The sequence below is a fragment of the Argiope bruennichi genome, chromosome 1 (genome assembly GCF_947563725.1).
Source record: "Argiope bruennichi chromosome 1, qqArgBrue1.1, whole genome shotgun sequence".
NCBI classification, from domain to species: Eukaryota; Metazoa; Arthropoda; class Arachnida; order Araneae; family Araneidae; genus Argiope; species Argiope bruennichi.
The window spans coordinates 77,572,850-77,588,592 of record NC_079151.1 but is presented as its reverse complement, the minus strand read 5'-3'; the positions used below and the strand labels follow the sequence as shown (position 1 = coordinate 77,588,592).

At 27.8% G+C, this 15,743-nt stretch overlaps 1 protein-coding gene across 1 annotated transcript in view; it reads right to left on the bottom strand.

The window, feature by feature from the left end:
* LOC129962117 (uncharacterized) overlaps nucleotides 1-15,743 on the bottom strand; it is a 78,954-nt gene that overhangs the window by 21,506 nt on the left and 41,705 nt on the right. Inside the window, exons 4-5 of the mRNA XM_056075854.1 lie at nucleotides 5,550-5,683; nucleotides 742-1,653 (exon numbers count right to left, since the gene is read on the bottom strand). Of these exons, the coding sequence (XP_055931829.1) occupies nucleotides 742-1,653; nucleotides 5,550-5,683 (1,046 nt within the window). The remainder of the gene's footprint in view (nucleotides 1-741; nucleotides 1,654-5,549; nucleotides 5,684-15,743) is intronic.

The window sequence follows — 15,743 nt, the reverse complement described above, 5'->3', positions numbered from 1 at the left end:
GTATAGTTCCCCCCCTTTATTTTTAATAATTTCTTCAGGTTTGATTCAAAATGTTACAATGCTTGTAATGTTATGAAATTTAAATTCATTTATCAAAATATTTAATCTCATGCTTTTGCCAATGTTAAAATTAAAAAAAAAAAAATTCTTTTGGGGACATTAATTCCAAAATATGATTTTCACTTTGGCATATATTTTGTAGTTTAATTGTACCAACAATAATTTGTTGCAGATTGATTTGATTAAATTCATATTTTTAAGTCATATGTAATAAGCTGAAATTTTGTTGTTTAAAAATGCATACCATAGTAATCATTTAATAGCATAAAAAGTCAGTATTCTGGGTAAGTAAAATGGTCATTAAAGACAGCCAGTTTTAAATAATCTAGGATAATTTTGATGATAAATCAATCAAAAAAATATCTAAATTAAAATAATTTTTTAAAAAAGTTAGGAAAAACTAATAATAAAAATAAAAAGAATTTTTTTTTAAAGAAGAAATTTTTATGTGATTTTTTTTAAAAAAAATTATCTTTAATTTAAAGCAGCAAACTAAATTATCATTTATTAACATCAAATTATTAAATTTGAAGCAATTTAATAAACTGAAAATTATTAGGCTCATTTACACAAAATTTATATATATAAATTGGATTTCATACATACAAATCAAACTGTGTTTAAAATTATATTTTCTTCCTGAAAGCAACAAACTATAAAAATAAAACTAATAATCATTACCATTTTATCAACATTTCCTTTTTTTGAGGCAGTAAATACTTCTTGAATCCAGTCAGGAATTGAAGCCTTTGACCGATTTCGAAATATTGAGGTTGGTTTTGCAGTCTGTTTAACAACTGGTTCACTAACTGCAAGAAGACTTTTTGATTTTATCTTAGGTGTGAACTGCAATTTATGATGCTTTGGTGGCCAGTTAACAGGCGTATCTTTCACTTCACTGTCCGAAAAACAAAGGCGAAAGGCATCATCATCACTCGGTTTTTCTTTTACAAATTTTCGATTACGAATTTCTTCTTGCACAACATTTGATGCAACAGCTTTTCTTAAGCATTTTAATGTTCTTTTCAATGAACTACAAGGCATACCACTATCATCAAGTACAGGAGAATAAACATTATTAAAAGAATCAGTCCTACTTTTTTGAGGAGTGCTAAAAGCAGCATTTTTAATTGAATTGTAAGTGTTTGTTTGTATGGCAGAGGTAGCATTTGACACAGGGACAAAATTACTTGAGTTAAGTCCACAATCTCTCCTTGGTACATTTTGGCGAGCATGCCTAGCCTTAGGTTTATGTAAATATCGATTGAGAACAGCAGATTCACTGACTGCAGATGAAAATCCTCCTTCATCTTCCCTATCAGTTGCCCCAGAAGCTAATTCACTCAAAGTATCAATTATAGAAACTGTTTTCACCTTCCCAGAGTTCCTCACATGTCTCCTGGAAACATTGATAGGAATATCATAATAATTTAAAAGACAAAGTTCGTTGTCATCAAGAATAAACTCTTCCAACATTTTATTCTCTTCAAAACATCCATTGGATACATTGCTATCTGCCCATAAAGTAGATTTTCTTTCAAATGGCAAAGTATCTTTTGTAAACGTTTTTGTATTATTTTTTCTTTGCCATTCCTAGAAAAAAAAATCAGAAAGACAGATGAAAAGTAAGATTATTAAGAAGAATATAACATTTTTTTCAATTTTGGTCTAATATATAATTATATATATAATATTGATAAGCAACTTATCTTTTAAAATCCAACATAATTCTTATTTAATAAAGTAATTAGTCTTCAAGAAAAAGTATGCACAATAAATCTGATTAGTAACCAACTTCTAATGAAGTTATTTAAATGCAAACCGCATACTTTTTAACATAAATAACAGAAGATGTACATATGTTTCAAGGAAGAGGGATAGAAAAGGATATTTTTTGTTTTACTCAGTTATAAAGTTTGTAAACATTAGTTTGAATGTACAAAAAAGTTTCTCTCAGTTGCTATGGGCTGTGTTTTTATTCAACACAAATAATAGACAGCAGATATATAAAGTGCGCTTAGTTATTTTTATACAAAACCAATTAATTGCTATAAAATATATCATAATAACTGTGAGTAATAATAAGTAAATAATAAAAATTAATAACTGTAAGTTTAAAAAAAACTAAGTAAAAAATATATCCTAAATATGGGAAGATTATTCTGCATGGTCTTTATTTTTTTCATTGGTGGCAAAGCACATTCCTCTGAGAGTCTTTTAATGTCACAAAGAAATAGAATTGACTTGATGCTAAATAAGATGACACAATAGATGGTAGAATTCCTATTAGTGATGTATTCTTATTATTGGCTGTCATCACTGCCACATATAATCTTATACTGCTTTCTAGAAAGGACAGACCTATGTCAAAAGCCCCAACTATATCCTGTAAATTGCTGACTTCAGTGCCTCAAGATACTACATAATTGTTTTACAGTTCAAAAAGTCCTGTAATAAAATAGAACAGGTATCCCAGAAAATTGGTAGGATTATCTTATAAACAGAGGAAGTTGAGTTCTTTTCTATAGGGTAAAAAAAAAAAAAACCCTTCTATAAATCTAACTTTTGATTCTGGCAAGAAATGGTTAATTGCAGTTTTATATCCATCACAATCCGGAAATGAAATGTACTTTCATATGGTATTGTATGAAATATGCACAGAAAAAGGTCCGTGTAATTTGGATTCACAGAGCTAAAAATTTGTAGTATTGTACATATATGTATGATTTGGGGAATAGATGCATAACAGATTTCAATGTCACCATAGTGATCTTAAAACTGTAACATGCTTATTTGTTCAAATAAATACAACTACATGCTAAATATTCTCTATAGTGGTTATTGATGTCCACGTTATACTGCATTCAATACTTCAATACTTACTATACTTATTCAATATTTCTTAACAGATATCATTTGCTTCAATGACAAAATTCGATTGGAATAGATTTAAGCAACCTGTCACCTTAAGGCTCATTTACACCACATGAAAGTTTGCATAGAATGACCAGCTCATCTGATATTTCCGTTAACAATGTGCCAGTATCATCAGCACAATGATATACCATCAAATGATGGAGGAATAGCTCAAACCCACTTCTTATCTGCACTACTCTTTTACAATTTTCTTAGAGGATGGGAAAGAAGAATTTACTTTTGATTTCTCCTTGTAAAGATAATTTATTTTAATTAAATTATTTAAAGAAAAGAATAATTTATTTTGCCATGAAAGTTTTGAATGCTTTTATGTAAGAATTCCCCCCTCCCCCACCTCTAATTTTAAAACTAAACAAATTCATATAAATTATTTCAACAGCTGGTTATTAATTTACACATCAAAAATACACATCACATATTTAAAATGATTAAAAAAAGATTCCAATTCAGATGAAACAGAGAAAAAATTCATGAAATTCTTATATAAGTTCTACGTTTACATTTATGAATAAAGAACTTCTTTTCATGTTAAGAACAGTTTCAAAAGTGGATTGATAAAATAATAATAATAAATAAATAAAAAAACTGGAAGAGAGACAGACAGAGAGTGAGAGAGAAATAAATGTATAAGTAAAAGTTTTGACATTAAACAATAATTTATTCCTTCTGCCAGAATAAATGCCATCCAAAATAAAAGGATTAAATCTTTACAAATCATAAGGACAGCAGAAATGAAAAACAAAATATTTAAGATTGCAAAATATTTATTTATTGACTTCTTGTCTCACAGAATACTGTCATTACTCCCCAAACCTCAAGGTAACTGGTTATTTAAATGTATCAAAAGAATGTATTTTATCAAACAGACATTTTATATAGACAATTTGCTAATTTCTATCTGATAATGCAGATTTTAGAAAAAAATGAAAAGTTGTAAAAGGAAATAATGAACCTGCAAAGGAAATTATTTAGATTAACTCATTCATAAAATTAAAAAAAAAGCAGATAATTAAATTTTGTTATAAAATAAATATTACCTTCCCATCTTCTTGTTGCTACTCATTAATAATTAAACATTTTCATACTTTTTAATAAACAATATATAAAGAAGAACAAAGGTTTTGCTGAAGTATTCAGTGCTTAAAACCAAGATCAATCTTACATAGTTAATAAATAAAATGAATGCTTCTATTAGAGAAAGCAGATCAGAATGGTAGAATAATGTTTAAAATATTCAAAATCAAGACAGGAAAAAATAAGTTATATCTTGATTTATTGTAATCCTTATTTTTTGAAAAATAACATTTGGAAGTAGCTTTTTTTCATTAAAACAAGTCTTGTGAAACTGACATTTGCACAGTAAATTAATATAAATAATATTCATCAAAATAAAATTCTAAACTCTTCTATTAAATGTTTCACAAAATCAGATCCTTGTTTATATTAATAGCCTTGTCTATTATTATCTCCCTTCTAGGGACTGAGAACCTTACAAAAATTTAAAGCTTCATAAGGTAAACAACTTCTTTTTCAAGAATTAAGTGAGGGGGGGGGGCAATGTTTTGGAAAATAGTTATGTCATATGCAAAAATATATCACTTTTGAAAAAGCGACTCATTCTCCCAATCATTTTTGAAGACTGTCCTGTTTGAATACAAAATGTTCAATAAAAAAAGTAAAATTAATTTAAATATTTTGTAAAATTCCAGCCCAAAAATTAAATTTAAAATCAAATAAAAAAAAAACCTGAATGTAAGAATTTGGGTGAGGAGACACAAATGTCCAAATTTAACTTTAAAAAGACCAACATGGTAATAATATTAAGTTTACTGCTGACTTCAAGACTAAAGAGTTCCAAGAAATTAAACATCTCTTTCACTTTATATGTAGTTTCATTAGGAAGGATATTGAACCAGATATTTGAAATTAATTTTTTTCAAGCATATTAATTTTAAACAACTTTAGAATAATATTTATGATTAACTAGAGCAGCATAATGACATACATTAAGACTTCTCTGTCGTCAGTTTTCATTACTACTATAGAATGTTTAAATTGTGGATTAGGCCTGGATTACAAATACTTTGAACTATCTTGAAATTATGGAAGAAACCTGAAATTTTTCTGATTCAAGATATACAATGGCACTCTAATTTATGGTAATTATTTCACTCAGAATACTCAGAAGTGTTTGAAAAATATGATTTTTTCTTTATGTTTAAAAGAAATCATGAATCAGAATCATTTTTCAATCATGAAAAATTCACCCAGAATTTTAAATTTTATTCATATATTTTTCTGATCAATCTGTTTACCTTCTTTTGTATTCTATTTTATTAAAATTGAGAATTTATTTAATGCAAACTTAATAAGTGTTGCCTAATTTCCAATACCATATTATACAATATGAATAATACAGGGAAAATAGATTTAAAATAATTCACCTTAAGTTATTTATTTTATTATCAAATTTAAATTCAAAACTGTTAAAATTAATTCCAGAGATAAATTTCTTAAATTGTCTTTAAAATGAAATAGAAAAAGACACATACTGGAAAGCTATTTTGTGATAAACAACGACATTGCACTAGGCCATTTTTCAGGCAACAATCAGATGAGTATTTTCCATGGCTTGTAGCATTTTTACTACGCTGCCAACTGCTGGATTTCGGTATCTTTCTTTCCCCTAAAAGAAAAAAAGAAAAATGTATTATATTATAGTATATATATATATATATATATATATATATATATATATATATATATATATATATATATATATATATATATATATATATACACACACACACATTACAATGCCATTTTTTTGTAAGATTGATATATAAAAATCATTTTATCAAATTCTATCATTTAATTCGAATCTTTATTACTAAAAATTATGAAGCTCCTCAATGATTCCCAAACAGACAGGGAGAAATAGTTTCGAAAATCGAATCTTTTAATTATTTTAAAATTTTAATTTTATATTAAAAATTAATACAAATTTTTCTGGAATGAAAAATTATATTAAAATATATTAAGATATTAATCCTGAAAAACACAGTGCCTTCGACGCATAAAGAGCAATTTAGAAAAAAGAAAGTTGCCATTTCCACTTCAAAATCAACCATACCATAAAGCTAGCTCAATCTTAATGATACATTAGAAAATTGGCCAAAGCATTAGCAAAGCACGAAGTCGGCGATAACAGCAGAATTACACAGTGTAGAACTATTAGCAACAAGTGCAAGATACGATATGGTTGGTCTATGCTCAAACAAAGGAATGCGAAGGGCACGTGGACTGCAATTAGAAGAGGAGGAAGGGAATGCGTGGCTAAGACTTAATATTCTATCCTCCCCACCCACCCCCATTATCGTAAAGTACGCCTAAATGGCCTAAAGGTAAAAAAACATCCAACGTGTTACGAAATATTACAGGTATCGATGCCATTTGGTCTGTTAGGTTGTACACTTGAAAGCAGAAAAGTAAAGCATATATAAAAAAATTCAGAACTATTATTCAACATAAAACTTTTTTGAAATAGAGTTATAATATTAAATTGCTCATTTCTACTTATATAATAAATGAGAAAGTATTTACGACTATGTGTTTGTGATCCATACGAAAATAGATAGGAAGGAAGACATACAGCTATGAAATTTGCAGCTAATATCCTTTGGAGGGCGGAAATATTTACCTAAACTTAAAAAAATTGTTTAATTTTTCTTTTAACATTAGATTTTTTTTTCACCCCAGGAAACTCAAAATGCACCATAGATAGTTTAATAAGATTAATGTCAATTCCGCAAATATATGACGCATAGTTTGGCATCAGATTTTTAAATTACTTTGAATCAAAGGTACTGTACTCATGTATTAAAGAAGGCAAACTTTGTTAACCAAAATTTTAATAAAGGGGAAAAAATAATACAGTTAAATGATTCAATAAAAACGAAATTTAAATTTCATTAAACAAAACAATATAAACCCGTAAAAACGATGGTTAAAATCGTGTTTAATTAACACAGAAGATAAATTAATATTATAAAAAATACAATTTTTTAAAAATAAAATAGACTTTTATAAATTTAAGAAGGTAAAAAAATATTTGTGAGAGAGTAGCTTCAGAAAAATGTAAGAACATCTTTTGGTTCGCAAATATTTTTAGTAAATTAAAATTTAAAAAAATCACTCAGGAGTGAAAATTTTTTTCTTCTTATTTAAGTATATTTATATAGAGTTTGTAACGAACAACATGAAACAAAGCTTGATATCAATATTTTAATGGAAGAAGAGCAAAAAGAATTTTCGCAGCTATTAAATTCTCTTCATAATTACAAGTTCTTCATTTCATAATTACAAGTGAATGCATGTACTGTCTACTGGTGCTTCGCAGGACAAATCGGCGAATACAAACATGCACTTTAAGGCAATTTTTTTTTTTAAATTTACTAAATTAAAAAAGGAAAACTTTAGCACTGCTCATCAAAAATTTCATTATTATCATATAAACTTTATTTTCCTAATAAAAAATATCTATTATGATACTAATTTAATTGTACACTTCTATTTCCCTAAAATTTGATGATTTTTTTAAAAAAAATATTTTTGTGCATAATTTGCACTAATACTCTTTCGTGTTGCAATGAAATTCAAACCTTTTTGATAATTTCATCAAATATTTAATCTTATATTTTTTCTTCCGCTAATAAACGGAAGAAGGTTAAGCATATTCTTTTTGATTTGCAACAAGTCTACTAACTTATTTCTTTAACACTGGCCTTTTATTTTGTAAATATTTTCCTGTATTTCAAAGATTATAAAAAAGAGTTAAAAAAAATGGAAATATGAATTGCTTTTCTTTAACATATACATTAACTCCAAAAGGATTTCTCCACTTATTTGCAATTTCATATTATATATTTTATAGAATTTCTTAAACTCATTGAACGAAATCACCATTATTTTATTTAATACGTTTCGTATAAAATATTTTCTTATGCAAATTATAAAATTGTTACTTTTTAAAATCGTTAAAAAACATTTGTAATTTCGAAACAATGAAAAAAAATTCAGTTTTAGTTTTATTATTGTTTCTTAATCATTGTAATTCGAGTTTCTTTTCTTTCAGACATTACAGCTAGGAAAAAACAGGAAATTTTATGCATCAAACGTAAATTACGAGAATCAGTTCTTTTTAAAACGATATTTTTGTCCGATTTAAAAACCCGATAACGACTGGCAAATATTAAAATCAAAGTGACAACTGCCCAGATCTAGCATTAAAGTAATTACGTTTTAAAATTGTTTCTGAAACAGGCATGGAAAAGGTGAATTTCAGTTTCCATTAAATTCACATTTTCATTCCTATCAAAAAAAGAAAAATTGCTATTTTACGTAGTTATGTATTTCGTATCAATAACTTACCAACCAGAAAAGCAAGATGCCGGACGAGACAGCCGAGATTAGTTAAATTTATAAAATATAAATTGTTTTGAAAATCAGAATTACAATTCACAAAAAATTGGCAAACTAAAAAGAAAACTCGATTAAATTTATTTTTAATAAGTGCAAATTTTTTAATTAGAACGAATCGCAAAATGAAAGTTATAATTTCAGAAGTATAGTGGTCAACGACTTAATAAAATTTTAGTTCTAAATTAAATATATTTAACGCGTATCTTATACTGACTGCCAGTTAATTTAACTACTGACTCCCTCGCAATTCATGTTGCTAAAATAGTAGATGAATGGCTTAGCTACAGAAAGACAAAAATAATGAGACAATCTCAGTTTTTCTATTTCATAGGAATGCTAAAAAAAAAAAAAAAAAAAAAAGCAAAGAATGAATTTTTCGACTAAATAAAAAAAAAAAGAGTCAACAATGGTAGAAACAGCCTTTTCACTTTTAATCAGTAAAATTGATTTCATAAACAATGCAGAACACTACATTAATTAACAAAAAACAATTCTAAAATTAAAAAAAACAAAAGTAGTAAAATATTTCGTTTTTTTTTTTTTTTTTTTTTTTTTTTTAATTTAGATATTTTATTTAGTTTACCGGAAGGTTTAAATAGCCGAATGACATTTCATCCTCAATGGAAACCGAAGTAATTCTAAAAAAAATCATTCAGATAGTTGTCTTTCATCTTGCTTCAATTACTATTTTCTCTGGTAATCTTCTTTCCTATCTTTCAAGATTTCATCAAGTCGGAACTGATGTCCGATTCATAATGGAAGTTTTAACTACCAGTGTAAAGAACGAAAAAATTTCAAAAGTTTCGAGCATAGAAGTGTCTTTTAGATACATTCCTAAGATAAATTCTTATCGAATATAACTGGAAATTTGAAGCCGCACATGTCAGATAATGCACGATACAAGCAAAATATGTGAAAAATGTGAGTGGTAATGTAATGCCATAATCAGATAAGAGAAGGATATAAGAGAAGTTCGGGTGAAATCGTGAGCAGAAATCCAGCATCGTTAAGTCACGTTCGAGATGATCACGCTATTTGCAAAATCAACTACCTCCCTCTTCTCCGTGAGCAAATGCTTCGTAGTATAGCAGGGTATTTTACTTGAAGTAGTTGTTACATAACATGCCGCAGGATATTCAAGTGAATTCAGCACCATTAATGTTCAGAAATGATACCACTTTATTTCATAGAGCACAACATTTTGAAACCTGAAAGTTTTTTCCTCCATCATGCCGTTATTGAGTATCAAACATCAATGGCAAGAAAAACATTTCTTACCCATCTCTAAAGAACATTGGCATTGTACAATGCAGGGTTCAACTCGTAAAAAACATTATTATTTTTTTAAATTTATTTTTGCTGCTGCTTATAATACAGATGAACTTCGTAATAAGGACTATTTACTTCTGATCGAAATCAGTTGGAATGGTCTCGCCGAAACTGTCTCACTGCTTCCTAAAAGATGTTATCCATATTTTCTCACATAAAAATTATGGACTTTCAGTAAGACAGTGAATGCCATTTGTTCAGAATTTTATATTCAGATTCTTGCAAATGAGTTATGCTTCATAATATAGTAATGAAAAATGAATATATAATTTAGAAACCCCTTCTGCCAACTGATTGAAATGAAAATTTGAAATAAAAATACAATGATGATAATAATATCATATCCGAAATTTCATTTATGAAAGTCGTTGAATTTTTGAATTGCAGTTGTTGCCATTTAATGTGATCACTTCAGGACTTAAGAATGACTACAAAAATAGAATTGGGCAATAACAGCTATATTAGACGAGAGAAGAGAAAGAAAGATAATGAGAAACACTCACCTCAGGGCTAAATATATAAAATTCATAATTATGTAATTTTTATAAAGTTAAACGATGTTGCACATCGGGTTTCACAGCATGAAGTGCTTAACTCGCTTCGACTTTTGTTAGAGGATTTCATTCAAAACACTCGTCCCTGTCGGTATCATTAAAGTTTATGACTTAACTCTTGACCGCAAAAGGCTCACGATTATTATTTTTTTTTTTAAATTTTAAAAAGGAGAGTATGAAATTTCCATCTACGCCAAACCATTATGTTTACTTATGGTAGACAAACCGTCATAACAGTAAAAAATTATTATTTTTTTTTTTGTTTTTTGCATTCAAAATTCAATGTTGTTTTCATAATTAAATCGCAGTAACAGTAGTTTACAGCTATTCACTAATCAGACTTTGCAGTGTAGCTTTCCCTTTAAGCCAATCCAGATCATTCTAGTTCAGACAACGAGGAGGAAAATTCAAAGAGTGAATATATAGAAACATCTGGGAGTCAATTTTTTCATAAGTGGAGCACAAAATTCCATGAATCTTGATCATTAACACATGTTGAACATGCTGGATGCTAATTCTGTTCTTCAAACCTAATAGCATTAAGCAATGCAGTGCTTATCATATATCAAAGGATTTTGACCATCTATGACTAAAGAATTTAAGAGGCAATTTTTTTAAAGCTTAGAAGATTCCAAAAATTATTTTCGACTTTTACAGTTGCTTCAGCCATATTAAAAATGTCAAATTCTTTGGAACACCATGGGCACTTCGCTTTAAATTTATTTTTCGAAGCCTTTAACCATTCAATGTGTGTTCAGTGAATTCACTCTTGTAAGTCCACACGAAATTGAATACACAGTTTGCTGGCATATTGTAAAAAAAATAAATGCAGTAAAAATATTTAAATAATTTATAGATAAAAATGTTAAAATATAATAAATATTCTGCAATGAAGTGACCACAAAACAAAAGTGAAACAGTAAGCTTATGTCACAGCTAAAACAACTTTACATACGTATTTCCACCCAAAATATAAAATAATACCTGGAAAGAAACCCCCCCCCCTTTTTTTAAATCGATGACAGCAATAGAGGATAAAAAGGAACGTTAGGTCAATGAAGGAGATATTTTTTTCTCCATGCGCGCATACATACTATTACTATCATAGGAGAAAATTTTTTCAACCTTTAGATTCATTAATGCAAATGAATCAGCAACCGGCATCACTTCCGTTTTTATGATGAGATAAAACAAAGAAAATTTATTCCTATACTAGGACAAACTTTCTGAAAATTTTATTTTATCTTCAGAAAGAAAAATAAGCACGCGTATAAAAAGTAAGCACTTTTAAGCTCTTATATAAAAAGACCATAAAAATAAACAGTTTTTAATTATTTTAATGACGCTACACACCCTGTTAAACCCTGATAGAAAGCTACAAATTTTATGTAAAAACCACATTTCAATTTTCATTCATTTAGTTCAAAACGTTTTTTAGCTATAGCTTTCGCAAATAGGCATAATACATTTTTTTTTTTTTTTTTTTGATTTCACGAGATTAAAATGTATGAGTCCGAATTTTTTGTAGCAATCACAATATACACTTACTCTTTGTATACATGAAAGTAATAAAGAATGCAAAGTTTGGTTTAAACCAAAGAAATCCCAAGATTACCTCGTTCATGGTATATTCAAACGAAAGGTAAGTGGTACCTTTTATTTGGACAGATCATAAACAAGACCGAAATAATTTTGCTTGATTCATCTCTTTTCTCACCACTTCCTTCAAGTCACTGCACGTTAGGAACAAAAATATTTATATAATAGAAGAATTTATCCAATTATTTTGAAAATTATCTTAAAAGCAGAAAAAAATTACCCTTTTAATGACATCACTTTCATCTCTCCACAATATTTATTTTTAAAATGCAAATACACAATCTGTAACAATTAATTTTTAATATTATTATGCTTATGTTTTAATTTAAATTCATCCATAAAAATATTTAATAAAACGTTTTTGCCAATATTAAAATTAAGAATTAAAAAAATTAACTTCCGCATTTATTTCGTAATATAGCATTTTTTTTTTTAAATCTGTACACGTTATGATTTATTCTATTAAATTCATGTTTTCTATCTTATCAAATAATAAGGTTAAAATAAAAATACTAATATGCATTTTAAATTAATATTTCACAGTTTTAATATTTAATAATAATCTGGGAGAACAAGCTTGTTCTCCCTAAATTAAGCTTGCCAAATGAGGCTAGTTCAAAGAAAAAAACTTGATTAATAGCTATCTATAATTAATATCGTTGTGAATCTATGTTATTGCTTTTCTGCCATATTTATCTTATACTAAGAAGGAGATCTAATTAAGATTCGAGATTTGAATATTTTTCTAGAAGATTCCAAATGAACACTTTATAGGGAGATCATACAAGGCGAAACTATCATATACGGTTTAAGTGTTGCTCTTAAGGTGTTAAACGATTTCCGTAATAATAATATTTCAAATTGTTTTTCTGCACTATATTTAACAGATTATTTTATTTATATAACTAGCAGTACCCGCATAGCGCTGCCCATAGCATAACACCCAAGAGGAAAAATTAGCTTTAAACCTAAGTCTAGATTCCACAAGATATGACATGGGTATGTCACGCAACATCAAACAAACATAAAAATCTATTTAGAAATCATCAAAACTATTCACAAAACAATTTTTTATGGCACACAATCAGAAATATTTAGACTGTTAAAAAGGTAAAAATATGACATTTTCATACACAAAACAGTTCGTTAAAAATATACAATAGAAAAGCTGTTTTAAAATTTAAAAATATACAATAGAAAAGCTGTTTTAAAATTTAAAAATATACAATAGAAAAGCTGTTTTAAAATTTAAAAATATACAAATAAGACATAGTACCCACTATTCCACACTTGTTTATTAACTCTGTATAATCTGATTAGGAAATAAAATTCAGCTTGCTTCATAATATTTCTTTGTCAACTATATTGGCTGAGCGATCACGTAGCTCCTCATGAGATTCATTCTGTCTCTGCAATTCAATTTCAATGCGATTTAAAAGGAGACGGTTACTTCTCTCAGTAGAAGACTCTCCTTACCTAAGTGTGGACATTCTTTCTCTGATATTCGCTAACCGAACGTTTCTTTTCACTTCATTTTCATTATACGCAACAGACGAAGTGTTTTGGCATTTAATATGCTCCGGCCAAGGTTGGATTTTTTTTTTTTGGGGGGGGGGGATGAATCGCTATTTAAAATAAGACATAAATAAAGAAATGCATTGCACAGCTCTTGCAATTTGCGGATGCGCAGTTTGAGGTTTTCGCACATGCGTGAATCGTAGTAGGAAAATAATTAAAATCGCAATTATAAAACTTTTTTTTATTTTGATATAACTTTAATATATTGAAACATTCCTCAATAAATGCCCTACAAATATCATCAATATCAGTTAAATATTACTCGAGTTTTTCACTTTCAAACACAGACGCTTTCAGGAGATTTTTATTTCATAAAACGTGTAGGTATATTGAATTTTTTCCCCCCCATTTTGACAGATTTTATGACACAATTTTTATCAAGCTTGTACTGTTCCTTTTTACACATTATATATTTTTTATGTTGTAGATTGTGTAATTATTATTACTATAAAAATTTCAAAAATTTCGCCTGCTTAATTTTTTAAGATATTTATGTAAGCTCATAATTTTATTTCAATAACTAGCCGCCTTTGGCGACCAGCCGGTTCGCCAATCTTAATGTTCGTTAAAATTTTAATAATTAAATATTTTATGCAATTTCTACTTTAATAGCTTCTTCATCAAAATATTTTAAAACTTCAAATTTTGATTATCATATAATTCAATCATAATATTATAAAGGCCTTCAGTCATAACGTAATATGTATCTCTCTCATTTTCTGTTAGCACCCGTAGAATTTATGCTTTAAATTAAAGTGGAAAGAATTTATCTTCAATTAATATAATAATATTTTTTACTGAAACAAAGCATTTTTTTATAATCTGATTACTGAAAATAGAGTCACTCAGCGTTTAACTTTATGGGCACTAAAGAATATCTTTTTAAATTTATGTAATATCTCAAGAGTTGGTCAACAAAATTTTCTTAGATTCATTATGAGCAGATCGATTCATTAACAATGTTTAAATTTAAATGCATCAAACACTAAGAAAATAAAACGAATCGTTTAAAATAAACGGTTGAAAACAGGTTTTAAAAAAACTACTTAAAAAACGATGTACTTAAAACTATAAGCATATGCAAAGAATGTATAACTAACATAAATACAATTTACTTACAAAAGCATGCAACTAACCCAAAAATAATTTAAATCATCCATTGATAACGTTGTCATGGCAACAATCAGAACAGAATGCGCATGCGTGAATTTTCTTCGCCGGTTACGTAACGCAAATACGTTATTTTTTCTACGCCAGTTGGGGTAACGCTATGCGGATTAGAAATTTTTAATTTCCTTTATTCTGTTTTATTTTAATTCAAAAGTACTTCAGAATGAATCTGAAAGATTGATTCATTAACAATGTTTAATTTTAAATGCATCAAACATTAAGAAAATAAACAGAACCGATTGAAATAATCCGCCGAAAAATTTTAACCCTAGCCTCATTACTGTTGGGAGAAAAAAAAACTGAAGCCTTTCTCGTTTGGCGCTGGGGATAATGGAAGATTTTTTTTGGCGGAAAAGTTGGTGGTGGGGAAAATGGAAGATTTTTTGGCGGGAAAGTTAGTTTTTAATTAATAATTAAAATTCTAATTAAAAATTCGAAAAAAGAAACCCCAGGTGCACATTCCCAACCTCCAAGGTATACATGTACCAAATTTGGTAGCTGTATGTCAAACGGTCTGGCCTGTAGAGCGCCAACACACACACACACACACACATTGAGCTTTATTATAAGTATAGATGAGATACTCAAAATTTTATTTTTTATAATTTTGAAATGAATAAATTTAAAATGATATTTAATATTTCGTATAAATGTCGTAGATTCATGTATATATTCGTTTTATGTATATATAAGTTTTTACAAGATATTTTTTATCCCTTACTTTGTTGAAAGACGAACAGTGTCTGAATAAGTCTCAGTAATTCAAATTTCTATGATTTTATTTATCCGCAGCTTTTGATATATATACTAGTTAAACAGTAATATTTCATTAAAAAATATTTTTAAAAAAATGTACATAATTATATAGTCCGTTCAAAAGCAACTGCCAATGTCACACGCAATTTAAGCAAACTATCAAGCTCATTAGCAACAGAAGAAGGCATCGAGCAAGTATAATAGATAAAGAGGCATTTAAGAAATACAGAAATTAATCAGATGTAAGTTCTACAAGTAAGTTTATAAAAATTATTTTCA